At 45.8% G+C, this 16,340-nt stretch overlaps 1 protein-coding gene across 1 annotated transcript in view; it reads right to left on the bottom strand.

Annotated features, from left to right (window-relative positions):
- Nucleotides 1-10,787: 10,787 nt before the first annotated feature.
- The window catches only part of brf1b (BRF1 RNA polymerase III transcription initiation factor subunit b), a 126,358-nt gene continuing 120,805 nt past the window's right edge, over nt 10,788-16,340 (bottom strand). Inside the window, exons 18-19 of the mRNA XM_024420566.1 lie at nt 13,712-13,907; nt 10,788-13,159 (exon numbers count right to left, since the gene is read on the bottom strand). Of these exons, the coding sequence (XP_024276334.1) occupies nt 13,122-13,159; nt 13,712-13,907 (234 nt within the window). The 3' untranslated portion in view covers nt 10,788-13,121. The remainder of the gene's footprint in view (nt 13,160-13,711; nt 13,908-16,340) is intronic.

Here is a 16,340-nt window from a genome sequence, read left to right on the forward strand (position 1 = left end):
TGAAATATCTGGCTCATTGTTCTATCTGTGATGTCAAGCTTGCATGGGGTCAGCGCCGATACACACATTGTGGGAGAAGTTAGCTGTCAAAGTAATTTCAGACCCATGCTCCGTGTTTATGAAAAACATCTTATTCATCTTAGCAATGCCGCTGCCCTGGGGAAGACTGTGCTCCAGATGGCACCCTATTCCCTAGTGCACTACAGTCGTGGCCAAAAGTTTGGAGAATGACACAAATATTAATTTCCACAAAGTTTGCTGCTTCAATGTCTTTAGATATTTTTGTCAGATGTTACTATGGAATACTGAAGTATAATTACAAGCATTTCATAAGTGTCAAAGACTTTTATTGACAATTACATTGTCACGTCTACTCAAGGTGGGTGGAATCAGGCGCAGAGAGCAGATAGCGATATGAAAGTTTATTCTCCGGTGAACAAGAAACACGATCAACCCAAATACACACAGGGTGAACAATCCAACACAGGATAAAAGACGAACCGGAGAAAATAAGAACACAAGACACACCGACAGACATAGATGACAAAATAAACAATCCCGCACAAAACAAGGGCGGGACAACCTACTATATATACACAGACACTAATTAACTAAACAACACACAGGTGAAACCAATCAGACAAAACCAACAGATACACGAAAAGGGATCGGTAGTGGCTAGTAGGACGGTGACGACGACCGCCGAGCACCGCCCGAACGTGCAGGAGAGCCAACCTCGGCGGAAGTCGTGACAGTACCCCCCCCTGACGCGCGGCTCCTGCAGCGCGCCGCCACCGTCCTCGAGGACGACCTGGAGGACGGGGTGCTGGGCGATCCGGGTGGAGGCGGTGGAAATCTATCAGGAGAGAAGGGTCCAAAATGTCCCTCACCGGAACCCAGCATCTCTCCTCCGGGCCGTACCCCTCCCAGTCCACGAGGTACTGTAGGCCCCCCACCCGGCGTCTCGAATCCAGAATGACTCGAACTGTGTATGCCGGGGACCCCTCGATGTCCAGAGGGGGCGGAGGGACCTCAAGCACCTCACCTTCTTGCAGGGGACCAGCCACCACGGCCTGAGGAGAGACACATGAAACGAGGGGTTAATACGGTAATACCTAGGAAGTTGTAACCTGTAACACACCTCGTTTATTCTCCTCAGGACTTTGAACGGCGCCACACACTGCGGCCCCAGCTTCCGACAGGGCAGGCGGAGGGACAGGTTTTGGGTCGAGAGCCAGACCCTATCCCCCGGTGCAAACACGGGGGTCTCACTGCGGTGCTGGTCAGCGCTCCTCTTCTGCCGTTCTCCCGCTAACCGTAATGAGTCCTGAACGGCTTTCCAGGTGTCCTTGGAGCGCTGTACCCATTCCTCCACCGCAGGAGCCTCGGTCTGACTCTGATGCCATGGAGCCAGGACCGGCTGGTAACCTAACACACACTCAAAAGGAGACAAGTTAGTAGAGGAGTGGCGTAAGGAGTTCTGGGCTAGTTCGGCCAATGGAACATACCTTGCCCACTCACCAGGCCAGTCCCGACAATAGGACCGCAGAAACCTGCCCACATCCTGGTTTACGCGCTCCACCTGCCCATTACTCTCGGGGTGAAAACCTGAGGTTAAGCTAACCGAGACCCCCAGTCTCTCCATAAACGCCCTCCACACTCTGGACGTGAATTGGGGACCCCGATCAGAGACGATGTCCTCAGGCACCCCATAGTGCCGGAAGACATGGGTAAACAAAGCCGTCTGCAGGGCCGTAGGGAGACCGGGCAACGGAATGAGGCGACAGGACTTAGAAAACCGATCCACAACGACCAGGATCGTAGTACTTCCTTGGGACGGGGGAAGGTCGGTAAGAAAATCCACCGATAAGTGTGTCCACGGCCGTTGTGGAACGGGGAGGGGTTGTAATTTCCCTCTAGCCAGGTGTCGAGGAGCCTTGCTCTGAGCACACACTGAGCAGGAGGAGACATAAAATCTCACGTCTTTAGCCAGTGTGGGCCACCAGTATCTCCCTCTCAGACTCTGCACTGTCCTCTTGATACCAGGATGACCCGAGGAGGGAAGAGTATGAGCCCACCGAATCAGCTTGTCCCGGACCACCCTCGGCACGTACTTGGTCCCTACTGGACAGTTAGGAGGAGCCGGCTCTGACCGTGAGGCTCTCTCTATCTCAGCGTCCACCTCCCATACCACCGGTGCCACGAGACATGACGGTGGAATGATGGGAGTTGGCTCAACTGACCGTTCCTCGGTATCATAGAGGCGAGACAGTGCGTCAGCTTTGGTGTTTTGGGAGCCTGGCCGATATGTGAGGGTAAACTGGAACCTAGTAAAAAACATGGCCCATCTAGCCTGTCGTGGATTTAGTCTCTTAGCTGCCCGGATGTACTCGAGATTACGATGGTCAGTCCAGATGAGAAAAGGGTATTTAGCCCCCCAGTCAAGCCAATGTCTCCCCACCTTCAGAGCCTTGACTACAGCTAATAACTCCCGGTCCCCCACATCATAGTTTCGCTCCACTGGGCTGAGTTTGCTCGAAAAGAAAGCACACGGGCGGAGCTTGGATGGCACGCCCGAGCGTTGGGACAGCACGGCTCCAACTCCAGCCTCGGACGCATCCACCTCCACTATGAACGCTAAAGAGGGGGTCCAGATGCGCCAATACAGGCGCATTGGTGAACAGCTCCCTCAGACGACTGAAAGCTCTGTCCCTCCATCGATGGGAGAGGAGACGCTGCCTGCTGACCAGCGCACCGGTCCTCCCTTCAGCAGGGAGGTGATGGGAGCAGCCACCTGACCAAAACCCCGGATAAACCTCCGGTAGTAATTGGCAAACAACTAAACAACACACAGGTGAAACCAATCAGACAAAACCAACAGATACACGAAAAGGGATCGGTAGTGGCTAGTAGGACGGTGACGACGACCGCCGAGCACCGCCCGAACGTGCAGAAGAGCCAACCTCGGCGGAAGTCGTGACATACATGAAGTTGATGCAAAGAGTCAATATTTGCAGTGTTGACCCTTCTTTTTCAAGACCTCTGCGATCCGCCCTGGCATGCTGTCAATTAACTTCTGGGCCACATCCTGACTGATGGTAGCCCATTCTTGCATAATCAATGTTGGAGTTTGTCAGAATTTGTGGGGTTTTGATTTTCCATCCTCCTCTTGAGGGTTGACCACAAGTTCTCAATGGGATCTTCTCACAAGTCTTGGGAGTTTCCTGGCCATGGACCCAAAATATCGATGTTTTCTTCCCCGAGCCACTTAGTTATCACTTTTGCCTTATGGCAAGGTGCTCCATCATGCTGGAAAAAGCATTGTTTGTCACCAAACAGTTCCTGGATGGTTGGGAGAAGTTGCTCTCGGAAGATGTGTTGGTACCATTCTATATTCATGGCTGTGTTCTTAGGCAAAATTGTGAGTGAGCCCACTCCCTTTGCTGAGAAGCAACCCCACCCATGAATGGTCTCAGGATGCTTTACTGTTGGCATGACACAGGACTGATGGTAGCACTCACCTTGTCTTCTCCAGACAAGCTTTCTTCCGCATGCCCCAAACAATCGGAAAGGGGATTCATCAGAGAAAGTGACTTTACCTCAGTCCTCAGCAGTCCAATCCCTGTACCTTTTGCAGAATATCAGTCTGTCCCCGATGTTTTTCCTGGAGAGAAGTGGCTTCTTTGCTGCCCTTCTTGACACCAGGCCATCCTCCAAAAGTCTTCGCCTCACTGTGCGTGCAGATGCACTCACACCTGCCTGCTGCCATTCCTGAGCATGCTCTGTACTGGTGGTTGCCCGATCCCGCAGCTGAATCAACTTTAGGAGACGGTCCTGGCACTTGCTGGACTTTCTTGGGCGCACTGAATCCTTCTTCACAATAATTGAACAGCTCTCCTTGAAGTTCTTGATGATCTGATAAATGGTTGAATTAGGTGCAATCTTACAGGCAGCAATATCCTTGCCTGTGAAGCACTTTTTGTGCAAAGCAATGATGACGGCACGTGTTTCCTTGCAGGTAACCATGATTGACAGAGGAAGAATCATGATTCCAAGCACCACCCTTCTTTTAAAGCTTCCAGTCTGTTATTCGAACTCAATCAGCATGACAGAGTGATCTCCAGCCTTGTCCTCGTCAACACTCACACCTGTGTTAACAAGAGAATCACTGACATGTCAGCTGGTCCTTTTGTGGCAGGGCTGAAATGCAGTAGAAATGTTTTTTGGGGATTCAGTTCATTTTCATGGCAAAGAGGGATTTTGCAATTAATTGCAATTCATCTGATCACGCTTCATAACATTCTGGAGTATATGCAAATTGCCATCATACAAAATGAGGAGGCAAACTTTGTGAAAATGTATATTTGTGTCATTCTCAAAACTTTTGGCCATGACTGTACTTTTGACCAGAGCCCTAGTGTACTACTAAGGAATAGAGTGCCAATTGGAATGCTGCCTTTGACTTGAGTGAAATGGATTATCTCTGCCTCTGTAATCATTGTAACACGCCTTGGTAGTTTTGTGGAGTGGATATGTGTTTGTATAAATAAATGCTAAAATGTGTATTTATTTTTAGAATGTTATATTCAAAGTTTTCCCACAATAAACATCCAGTCACATTGTACAATTCAAGATAACATTAAAGATGGGCTACTTGGCTTCAGCACCCAGAGAAACAACTGTGTTTTCCTGTTTGGGCTACAGTTGATCATGCCAGATTGTGCAATTGGGGCGTGCTGTGACTCACCTGAATCAGTCTTGGAACCCCCAGGGTGTCTGTGCACATCTTTGGTCAAGCCCAGCACTAACACACCAGACACAGACACCCTGGGGGTTCCAAGACTGATTCATGAGTTTCAGCCTCTTTCTCCTCCACCTCTCTTAGGCTCTCCCTTCTTTTTCTCTCGCCCCTCTTTCTTCCTGTGTCTACTGTACCGTAGCTCCACCTTGCTCTCTCTCCCTTCTCTTTGAATCAGTGCTCTTATAAGCTGTGTTCCAGCACCTCCTGATGAACAAATTAAGCACTGGTGCATACCCTAGGGGTCCTCCAGTGATGGATTGGGAAATGTGTAATGTAGCATCCAGGTATAATGTGTTTGGATGCAGTGTATTGTAAGACTTGTTATGAGCATACATGACATTGTTATAATGCCTTTATAGTCACCTTATAACAATCCGGGCTAAATAGCATCATTGTCGGATGAGACAGTTGAAAATGTTGTCCGTAGAGAGACATAACATATTATAAGCCTAATAAGACATACAGTTAACACCAACATTAAAATCAAGAAAACACCAACATAAAGAGTCTTAACAAGACATTGAGCCACCACGAGCCAGAACAGCTTCAATGCACCTTGGTATTGATTCTACACGTGTCTGGAACTCTATTGGAGAGATGTGACACCATTCTTCCATGAGAAATTCCATCATTTTGTGTTTTGTTGATGGTGGTGGAAAACGCTGTCACAGGCGACGCTCCAGAATCTCCCATAAGTGTTCAATTGGGATCTGGTGACTGGCACACACGCATGCACGCATGCACGCACGCAACACACACACACACACACACACACACACACACACACACACACACACACCATTAAACCCCCTATGCTCCTTTGAGATCCCTCTGTCAAAGTCACTGAGATCTCTTCTTTTAGCCATGGTAGCCAAGATAATGTAATATAACTCTGCCAGACAAATAAACATTTGGACACCTTGTAACGATTTCGTTCTAATCCAAGTCAAGGTCATGCTTTTAAATATTCAGAGTATATGATACTGCTGCAAATTCACAAGAGTAAGAGTTTTAAGAAACACCACATACTTACTCCAAGGTGGCATAGCAGTTCAGACGTCTTTTGTCCTCGTCTTGTCGTGTCCTGTATATATATATATATATTTACAACTTTTTTCACATACATTTTATTTTTATTTTCCATCAACTCATCTTCAAAACACTCTCCTGCAACCCGCCTCACCAATTTATATTTATAAAAAAGTATTATTTACCTCAAATCTGTAATCCTCTAAGAAGCTAGCCAGAAACTCCAAGAAGCTAGCCTGAAACTAGCCAGAAGCTAATCCAGAAGCTAATCAGAAGCTAGTTCAGAAGCTAGTTAGCTTCTTTACTGGCAAATCGTTAGTATTCAGCTAACCACGGTTTGTGGTCATCAGCTATCCTTTAGCTCGAAAATCTATCGCCAGTTCTGTACGGCGCAGTGTGGCTCGGAACATACCGGACCAATTTTTCTCTCCATGTCCCTGGATTTCGACTGCTCTCTGGACATTCATACCCGGATCTCACAGCTAGCTAGCTGCTATCCGTGTGACTATCGGCCTTCGTCGATTCCGGAGCAAACATCAATTATTCCGGAGCTAGCCAGCTCCGTCAATCACTCCTGAGTTCCATCAATCACTCCCGGGCTGCAGTCACCTATCCGGACCCGTTTTACTGCCTACGCGGAGCCCCACCGGGCCTTCACAACTGGACTGCCGACGTTATCTACCCGAAGGAGATCCGGCTGGCTCCTCCGTCGCGACGTTACCTGATGCCCATCTGCGGCCTGCTAACCGTTAGCTGTCTTACCGGCTGCTATCTGAATAGACAATCGGACAATTTATTTATTTTTATTATTATTATGTTTTCTTCTTGGGCCTCTATAACTATATCTATTGTTTTTTTATTTTTGTTGTTGTTGTGTGATTTGGATTAATCCCCTCTACCACACGGAACCCCACTAATCTACTGACGGAACGCAAGAGGTGGCTAACAACAGACCTCCATCCTATGCTAGCTTGCTACCGATGGCCTGGCTAGCTGTCTAAATCGCCGTGACCCCCAACCAACCCCTCCACTCACTGGACCCTTTTGATCACTCGACTAAGCATGCCTCTCCTTAATGTCAATATGTCTTGTCCATTGCTGTTCTGGTTAGTGTTTATTGGCTTATTTCACTGTAGAGCCTCTAGTCCTGCTCACTATACCTTATCCAACCTATTAGTTCCACCACCCACACATGCAATGACATCTCCTGGTTTCAATGATGTTTCTAGAGACAATATCTCTCTCTTCATCACTCAATACCTAGGTTTACCTCCACTGTATTCACATACTACCATACCTTTGTCTGTACATTATACCTTGATGCTATTTTCCCGCCCCCAGAAACCTCCTTTTACTCTATGTTCCAGACGTTCTAGACGACCAATTCTCATAGCTTTTAGACGTACCCTTATTCTACTCCTCCTATGTTCCTCTGGCGATGTAGAGGTGAATCCAGGCCCTGCAGTGCCTAGCTCCACTCCTATTCCCCAGGCGCTCTCTTTTGACGACTTCTGTAACCGTAATAGCCTTGGTTTCATGCATGTTAACATTAGAAGCCTCCTCCCTAAGTTTGTTCTATTCACTGCTTTAGCACACTCTGCCAACCCGGATGTTCTAGCTGTCTGAATCCTGGCTTAGGAAGACCACCAAAAATTCAGAAATTTTAATTCCAAACTACAACATTTTCAGACAAGATAGAACTGCCAAAGGGGGCGGTGTTGCAATCTACTGCAAAGATAGTCTGCAGAGTTCTGTCCTACTATCCAGGTCTGTACCCAAACAATTTGAACTTCTACTTTTAAAAATCCACCTCTCTAAAAACAAGTCTCTCACCGTTGCCGCCTGCTATAGACCACCCTCTGGCCCCAGCTGTGCTCTGGACACCATATGTGAACTGATTGCCCCCCATCTATCTTCAGAGTTCGTGCTGCTAGGCGACCTAAACTGGAACATGCTTAACACCCCAGCCATCCTACAATCTAAACTTGATGCCCTCAATCTCACACAAATTATCAATGAACCTACCAGGTACCTCCCCAAAGCCTTAAACACGGGCACCCTCATAGATATCATCCTAACCAACTTCCCCTCTAAATACACCTCTGCTGTCTTCAACCAAGATCTCAGCGATCACTGCCTCATTGCCTGCATCTGTAATGGGTCAGCGGTCAAACGACCTCCACTCATCACTGTAAAAACGCTCCCTGAAACACTTCTGCGAGCAGGCCTTTCTAATCGACCTGGCCAGGGTATCCTGGAAGGATATTGATCTCATGCCGTCAGTAGAGGATGCCTGGATATTTTTTTTTAAAATGCCTTCCTAACCATCTTAAATAAACATGCCCCATTCAAGAAATTCAGAACCAGGAACAGATATAGCACTTGGTTCTCCCCAGACCTGACTGCCCTTAACCAACACAAAAACATCCTATGGCGTTCTGCATTAGCATCGAACAGCCCCTGTGATATGCAGCTGTTCAGGGAAGCTAGAAACCATTATACACAGGCAGTTAGAAAAGCCAAGGCTAGCTTTTTCAAGCAGAAATTTGCTTCCTGCAACACTAACTCAAAAAAGTTCTGGGACACTGTAAAGTCCATGGAGAATAAGAACACCTCCTCCCAGCTGCCCACTGCACTGAAGATAGGAAACACTGTCACCACTGATAAATCCACCATAATTGAGAATTTCAATAAGCATTTTTCTACGGCTGGCCATACTTTCCACCTGGCTACTCCTACCCCGGTCAACAGCACTGCACCCCCAACAGCAACTCGCCCAAGCCTTCCCCATTTCTCCTTCTCCCAAATCCATTCAGCTGATGTTCTGAAAGAGCTGCAAAATCTGGACCCCTACAAATCAGCCGGCTAGACAATCTGGACCTTTTCTTTCTAAAATTATCTGCTGAAATTGTTGCCACCCCTATTACTAGCCTGTTCAACCTCTCTTTCGTGTCGTCTGAGATTCCCAAAGATTGGAAAGCAGCTGCGGTCATCCCCCTCTTGAAAGGGGGGGACACTCTTGACCCAAACTGCTACAGACCTATATCTATCCTACCGTGCCTTTCTAAGGTCTTTGAAAGCCAAGTCAACAAACAGATTACCGACCATTTCGAATCTCACCATACCTTCTCTGCTATGCAATCTGGTTTCAGAGCTGGTCATGGGTGCACCTCAGCCACGCTCAAGGTCCTAAACGATATCTTAACCGCCATCGATAAGAAACATTACTGTGCAGCCGTATTCATTGATCTGGCCAAGGCTTTCGACTCTGTCAATCACCACATCCTCATCGGCAGACTCGACAGCCTTGGTTTCTCAAATGATTCCCTCGCCTGGTTCACCAACTACTTCTCTGATAGAGTTCAGTGTGTCAAATCGGAGGGTCTGCTGTCCGGACCTCTGGCAGTCTCTATGGGGGTGCCACAGGGTTCAATTCTTGGACCGACTCTCTTCTCTGTATACATCAATGAGGTCGCTCTTGCTGCTGGTGAGTCTCTGATCCACCTCTACGCAGACGACACCATTCTGTATACTTCCGGCCCTTCTTTGGACACTGTGTTAACAACCCTCCAGGCAAGCTTCAATGCCATACAACTCTCCTTCCGTGGCCTCCAATTGCTCTTAAATACAAGTAAAACTAAATGCATGCTCTTCAACCGATCGCTACCTGCACCTACCCGCCTGTCCAACATCACTACTCTGGACGGCTCTGACTTAGAATATGTGGACAACTACAAATACTTAGGTGTCTGGTTAGACTAGACTGTAAACTCTCTTTCCAGACCCATATCAAACATCTCCAATCCAAAGTTAAATCTAGAATTGGCTTCCTATTTCGCAAACAAAGCATCCTTCACTCATGCTGCCAAACATACCCTTGTAAAACTGACCATCCTACCAATCCTCGACTTTGGCGATGTCATTTACAAAATAGCCTCCAATACCCTACTCAACAAATTGGATGCAGTCTATCACAGTGCAATCCGTTTTGTCACCAAAGCCCCATATACTACCCACCATTGCGACCTGTACGCTCTCGTTGGCTGGCCCTCGCTTCATACTCGTCGCCAAACCCACTGGCTCCATGTCATCTACAAGACCCTGCTAGGTAAAGTCCCCCCTTATCTCAGCTCGCTGGTCACCATAGCATCTCTCTCGTATATCTCTCTAGTCACCCCCAAAACCAATTCTTTCTTTGGCCGCCTCTCCTTCCAGTTCTCTGCTGCCAATGACTGGAACGAACTACAAAAATCTCTGAAACTGGAAACACTTATCTCCCTCACTAGCTTTAAGCACCAACTGTCAGAGCAGCTCACAGATTACTGCACCTGTACATAGCCCACCTATAATTTAGCCCAAACAACTACCTCTTTCCCAACTGTATTTAATTTTTAATTTATTTATTTTTTTGCTCCTTTGCACCCCATTATTTTTATTTCTACTTTGCACATTCTTCCATTGCAAAACTACCATTCCAGTGTTTTACTTGCTATATTGTATTTACTTTGCCACCATGGCCTTTTTTGCCATTACCTCCCTTCTCACCTCATTTGCTCACATTGTATATAGACTTGTTTATACTGTATTATTGACTGTATGTTTGTTTTACTCCATGTGTAACTCTGTGTCGTTGTATCTGTCGAACTGCTTTGCTTTATCTTGGCCAGGTCGCAATTGTAAATGAGAACTTGTTCTCAACTTGCCTACCTGGTTAAATAAAGGTAAAATAAAATAAATAAAATAAACATTAAAATGTCAGTGTCAGTTCATTATTTCTTAACACCTACTCCTATCTTTCTCTATTTCACCCTTTCTTCCCACCAATTCCACTCTTTCTTTCCACCTGTCCTCGCTTTCTCTATTGATTCAAGCCTCCTTCCCACCCAGTGGAGTCCCCCCCCCCCCAGTGAGATACATAGCTGATGCGATCATATCATCGAATTAAAAAAATACACACTAACTGAAATTAGTTTATTCACTGATAAAAATGGAATGTGTGTGATTGTGTTGTTGTGAGGAACTATTGTTCCTTAACTAGGGCCGGGATTCAATGCAAGGCACGTTATTGTGTACCACAGTACACTATACCACAGTACACTGTAACTGACTTTAAACAGTAATTTACGATTGAGCTGCCATAAGCACTGTGAATGCTATCTCTGCGAACATCAAGGAAAATGCCTTTAAAAGGCACATTGTCGGATGTATAGCGATGTGCGCTATAACACACCTTGGATTGAATCCAGGCCTAGATTTACTTGGAATGCTGTTAGGAAATGTTCTGTTCAAAAGCTGGTGGACTTGACGTGTAGAATATCAAAATACAGAACACCAGGATCTACCATCCTTTTCAGTTTACCAGTGAATTCATATAAAATCATAAAATGACAGAATTTTGTCAAAAAACATACTGTAAGTAAATGTACAAAAACACAAAAGCAGGCTAATATTTCATCTGAAATGGCCATTTGAGGCGAAACAACATATATAAACATACAAACAGACTACCCAACAAGGATTGATATTTACATTCATACATAGTTGTAGTTCTTCATATTTGCTTTTGAAAAGTATGCACAAGATAAAATAGCTAAAATACAATGACATTTCTACAAACAAACAAAAGCATTTCAGTAAACTTTCTTTTCTTTTTTTCCTTCCTTTTTACAATGATATACAGAGCTCTACCAAGAGATAGCTGCCTTGGAGTGCTTGTACTATTCTAGGTTTCATGGATACATCAGGCCTCACTTTGTCAAAGCATAAAAGTGCCGCTAGTGTGGAAAGTGACCGTATTACTCCTAATAATCGTAGCAGCATTTTATTTTTTAATCTTTCATTATCAAAACAACCTGGAAAAAAACTGGCAACGAGCAGCGCTTATACACGATGCACACAATTTATTTTAAGTGATACGGTTTGTTATGACAACAGCGGCACTTCTTTGCTTTTTCAAAATACCACCCACTGAGTTTTGCATTAGGTACATATTTTACAAAATGGATGCCAGTTCATTTCATTATTTAAAAAACTGCATTTGTGAATACCAGCATTTGATGACGATCATAAAGGGAGATTCTACAGAGATCAAAGGACGGGCGTAAACAAGGATGGACGTAAGCACAGTATCAATTCCCTTTCAACCACATGACAGTCGGTAATAAACAACAAGATAAATACGTCCAAATGTTAATTTCAATGACTGGAATTGAAAAGGGACTGACCAACTCGGGTGTTTATTGAAATAATGGTGAGGGGCATGTTGTGCCCATTGTGCTACTCAGTGCCCATAGATCCATTGAATAGCCCTGCCAGCTGAAGCCAACGTCCCGTTTTGACAATTATAGCACCGCTACGAAAGGCGAGCAAGGTTGAGTGGATACACTCCGGTATGCCCTTTCCCTGACCGTTTCCCAAATGGCATTCCCTATATAGTGCACTACTTTTGACCATAGTGCATTATGTAGGGAATAATAGGATGCCATTTGGGACGCAGGCCCTCTCTACAGAGCATAATGCAATGCGGCAATAACAAAAGGCCCATTGCAGTACCAGTGAACTGGCACGACCTAGCTGTTCTCGCCGACTGCTCATTGAGTGGACAGACGGGTCAGTGTGAACTCTGTAACAATAGAAAAGTAGGTGACCGAGGATTGTGGATATTTGTGAAAAATATTTTTCAAAAGGAAAGGAAAAAAAGCACAGGATCAGCGTCCCCCCCCCAAATTCTAACCTTCATTACTGGCAAAACTGATTCAAGATCAGCATCTAGAGGAAATTTCACCCTACACTTCAAGATGGCTAAAGCGGTATAGCCACATTGTAGCCATTGAAGATAATGTGAAGCCATTCACTGAAGCCAGTCACTTGCAATCTGCATATACCCTGCACTGCTTTAACTTCACTGCTTCGCATATATATGTATCATTTGCTAATGCACTCCAGAGTTCCCAACCCCAAAATGGTACCCCTGTCATTCTAGAAGACAGGGGATGGCCAACCCTCCTCATAGAGAGCGACTGGTTGTGCAGGAACACACCTGATTCTACTAACCAACTCCTGATCATGACATTGATTGGCTGAATCAGGTGTGTTTGAGCAAGGCTGGAATAAAAGCTCTCCCCACACCCAGCCACACTCCATGTTCACCTTAGCAGTTTATCTGAACAGTGGATGTCCTTTTCCTCTCCTCCCTTCCTCTGGCGACTGTCCCCCGCTCAAAGAGGTCAATGGTGAGACAACTACTTTGGGGAATCCGCAGTATTTGATGAAAGAAGAGGAAAAATCGAGCCTAGAAAACCTCTTCCTCTTCAGCCTCACAGCCGTACTCTAAGAGAAAAAGAGAAAGGGAGTGAAATGCTAGTGTGCAGGTCCATTGGGTTAGCATTTCAATCAGCACCATCACAAGCTCACAGCGCTAGGATTATGTTGCCTGGGGTATGCCTTCAGGGCTGACGCAATTTATTTTACCTTTATTTAACCAGGCAAGTCAGTTAAGAACAAATTCAAATTTTCAATGACGGCCTAGGAACAGTGGGTTAACTTGCCTGTTCAGGGGCTGAATGACAGATTTGTACCGTGTCAGCTCGGGGGTTTGAACTTGCAACCTTCCGGTTACTAGTCCAACGCTCTAACCACTAGGCTACCCTGCTGTCTGCAATTTTTAACAACATTGATGAAAATAAGCCATAACACCTACGATTCACACGCGTTGAAAAGAGCTTGCAATGAATTGTTACTTACCTATTGTGCCATGGATACGTTCTATAGTCAAGTCTGTATTGACATGCTATGACTCGCTTGTGTGTGTGTGTGTGTTGGTGGTGTGTGGATGTTTTTGTACTGTAATGTGTGTGTGATCTGCATTGCATGTTCTCTCACCGTTTCCTCCCAGGAGCTGCAACGCACTGACACAGGGCTCCTCCACTTCTTCCTCCTCTTCATCCTCTGCCACTTCATCATAGGCCACCGGGCCACTCTCCACCATAGTGGGTCCTGGAGGGGCCGGGTTGGGGGTAGGCGGGTTGGACAAGTTGGGCAGAACAGGGGTTGCAGCCGGGGTCAGGTTAGGGGTCACCTGGAAAAGGAACGTGTTTATGTTAAGCAATACTGTCATCTGCTTATGGCCATTGGATACCACTTCTGCCACCGAAATGTCGCTAAATCATGTCTCTAGCAAAAATTGAAAATATTAATTAAATGAGGGAGTGAGTTAGAGAGAGCAAATGGAGACAAAGAGGGAAGAAAAAGGGGAAAAAAGAGCAACAGAGAGTGAGGGATAAATCAGGGATCGCATATCCCAGCAGGCATTTTTGTAGGAGTGAAGGGAAGCAACGCCGGGAGGTGCGAGAGGCCTAATTAATCATCATGTACTGGAAAAGAGGAGGCTATTTGAACTAATTATAGCATGGCCCTCTCTTATTTCTCTCGCTCTCTCTTTCAGTTGCTGCCTCTTTCCTTCTCTCTCATGCTAGGGCATAATGAGGACCATCTCCAGGCGGTGACAGTCAAGTCATGACCACCAGTAGGAGACCTGATGGCAGATGGTCAGGGAGAACAAGTTGACTAGCCTCAAGCCCCTACAAGGCTCTGACCAAGGGTCTTCAGCACTGTTCACAGGCAGGCTTGTTGAAGCCTGGGCCAGTGGGGCCTGGGCCAGTGGGAGGGATTGACAGAGTGGAGACTGGGAAAGTGTGAAGCCATGTTGGCCTTAACTAGTGGGTTCACCAACAAGAGGAGAGACAGCACTATGGTTGGGCCAGGGCAGGGAGGATCCCGATTGAAACTGCAGCAGAGCCATGTATACTGAACAAACATATACAGTTGAAGTTGGGAGTTTACATACACCTTAGCCAAATACATTTAAACTCAGTTTTTCACAATTCCTGACATTTAATCCTAGTAAAAATTCCCTGTTTTAGGTCAGTTAGGATCACCGCTTCATTTTAAGAATGTGAAATGTCAGAATAATAGGGTCAGAAGTTTATATACACTCAATTAGTATTTGGTAGCGTTGCCTTTAAATTGTTTAACTTGGGTCAAATGTTTTGGGTAGCCTTCCACAAGCTTCCCACAATAAGTTGGGTGAATTCTGGCCCATTCCTCCTGACAGAGCTGGTGTAACTGAGTCAGGTTTGTAGGCCTCCTTGCTCGCACGCACTTTTCCAGTTCTGCCCACAAATTTTCTATAGGATTGAGGTCAGGATTTTGTGCTGGCCACTCCAATACCTTGATTTTGTTGTCCTTAAGCCATTTTGCCACAACTTTGGAAGTATGCTTGGGGTCATTGTCCATTTGGAAGACCCATTTGCGACCAAGATTTAACTGACTGATGTCTTGAGATGTTGCTTCAATATATCCACATCATTTTCCTGCCTCATGATGCTATCTATTTTGTGAAGTGCACCAGTCCCTCCTGCAGCAAAGCACCCCGACAACATGATGCTGCCACCCCCGCGCCTCACGGTTGGGATGGTGTTCTTCGGCTTGCAAGCCTCCCCCTTTTTCCTCCAAACATAACGATGGTCATTATGGCCAAACAGTTCTATTTTTGTTTCACCAGAACAGAGGACATTTCTCCAAAAAGTACAACCTTTGTCCCCATGTGCAGTTGCAAACCGTAGTCTGGCTTTTTTATGGTGGTTTTGGAGCAGTGGCTTCTTCCTTGATGAGCGGCCTTTCAGGTTATGTCGATATAGGACTCATTTTACTGTGGATATAGATACTTTTGTACCTGTTTCCTCCAGCATCTTCACAAGGTCCTTTGCTGTTGTTCTGGGATTGATTTGCGCTTTTCGCACCAAACTACCTTCATCTCTAGGAGACAGAACGTGTCTCCTTCCTGAGCGGTATGGCGGCTGTGTGGTCCCATGGTGTTTATACTTGCGTGTTATTGTTTGTACAGATGAACGTGGTACCTTCAGGCGTTTGGAAATATCTCCCAAGGATGAACCATACTTGCGGAGGTCTACACTTTGTTTCTGAGGTCTTGGCTGATTTATTTTGATTTTCCCATGATGTCAAGCAAAGAGGCACTGAGTTTGAAGGTAGGCCTTGAAATAGATCCACAGGTACACCTCCAATTGACTCAAATTATGTCAATTAGCCTAACAGAAGTTTCTAACGTCATGACATCATTTCTGGAATTTTCCAAGCTGTTTAAAGGCACAGTCAACATAGTATATGTAAACTTCTGACCCACTGGAATTGTGATACAGTGAAATAATCTGTCTGTAAACAATTGTTGGAAAAACTACTTGGGTCATGCACAAAGTAGATGTCCTAACCGACTTGCCAAAACTATAGTTTGTTAACAAGGAATTTGTGGAGTGGTTGAAAAACGAGTTTTAATGACTCCAACCTAAGTGTATGTAAACTTCCGACGTCACATGTTTCATACGCACAAAAAGGTTATTTCTCTCAAATGTTGTGCTCAAGTTTGTTTACATCCCCGTTAGTGAGCATTTCTCCTTTGCCAAGATAATCCATCCACTTGACAGGTGTGGCATAT

This window comes from Oncorhynchus tshawytscha, linkage group LG05, assembly GCF_018296145.1.
Source record: "Oncorhynchus tshawytscha isolate Ot180627B linkage group LG05, Otsh_v2.0, whole genome shotgun sequence".
Taxonomy (NCBI): Eukaryota; Metazoa; Chordata; class Actinopteri; order Salmoniformes; family Salmonidae; genus Oncorhynchus; species Oncorhynchus tshawytscha.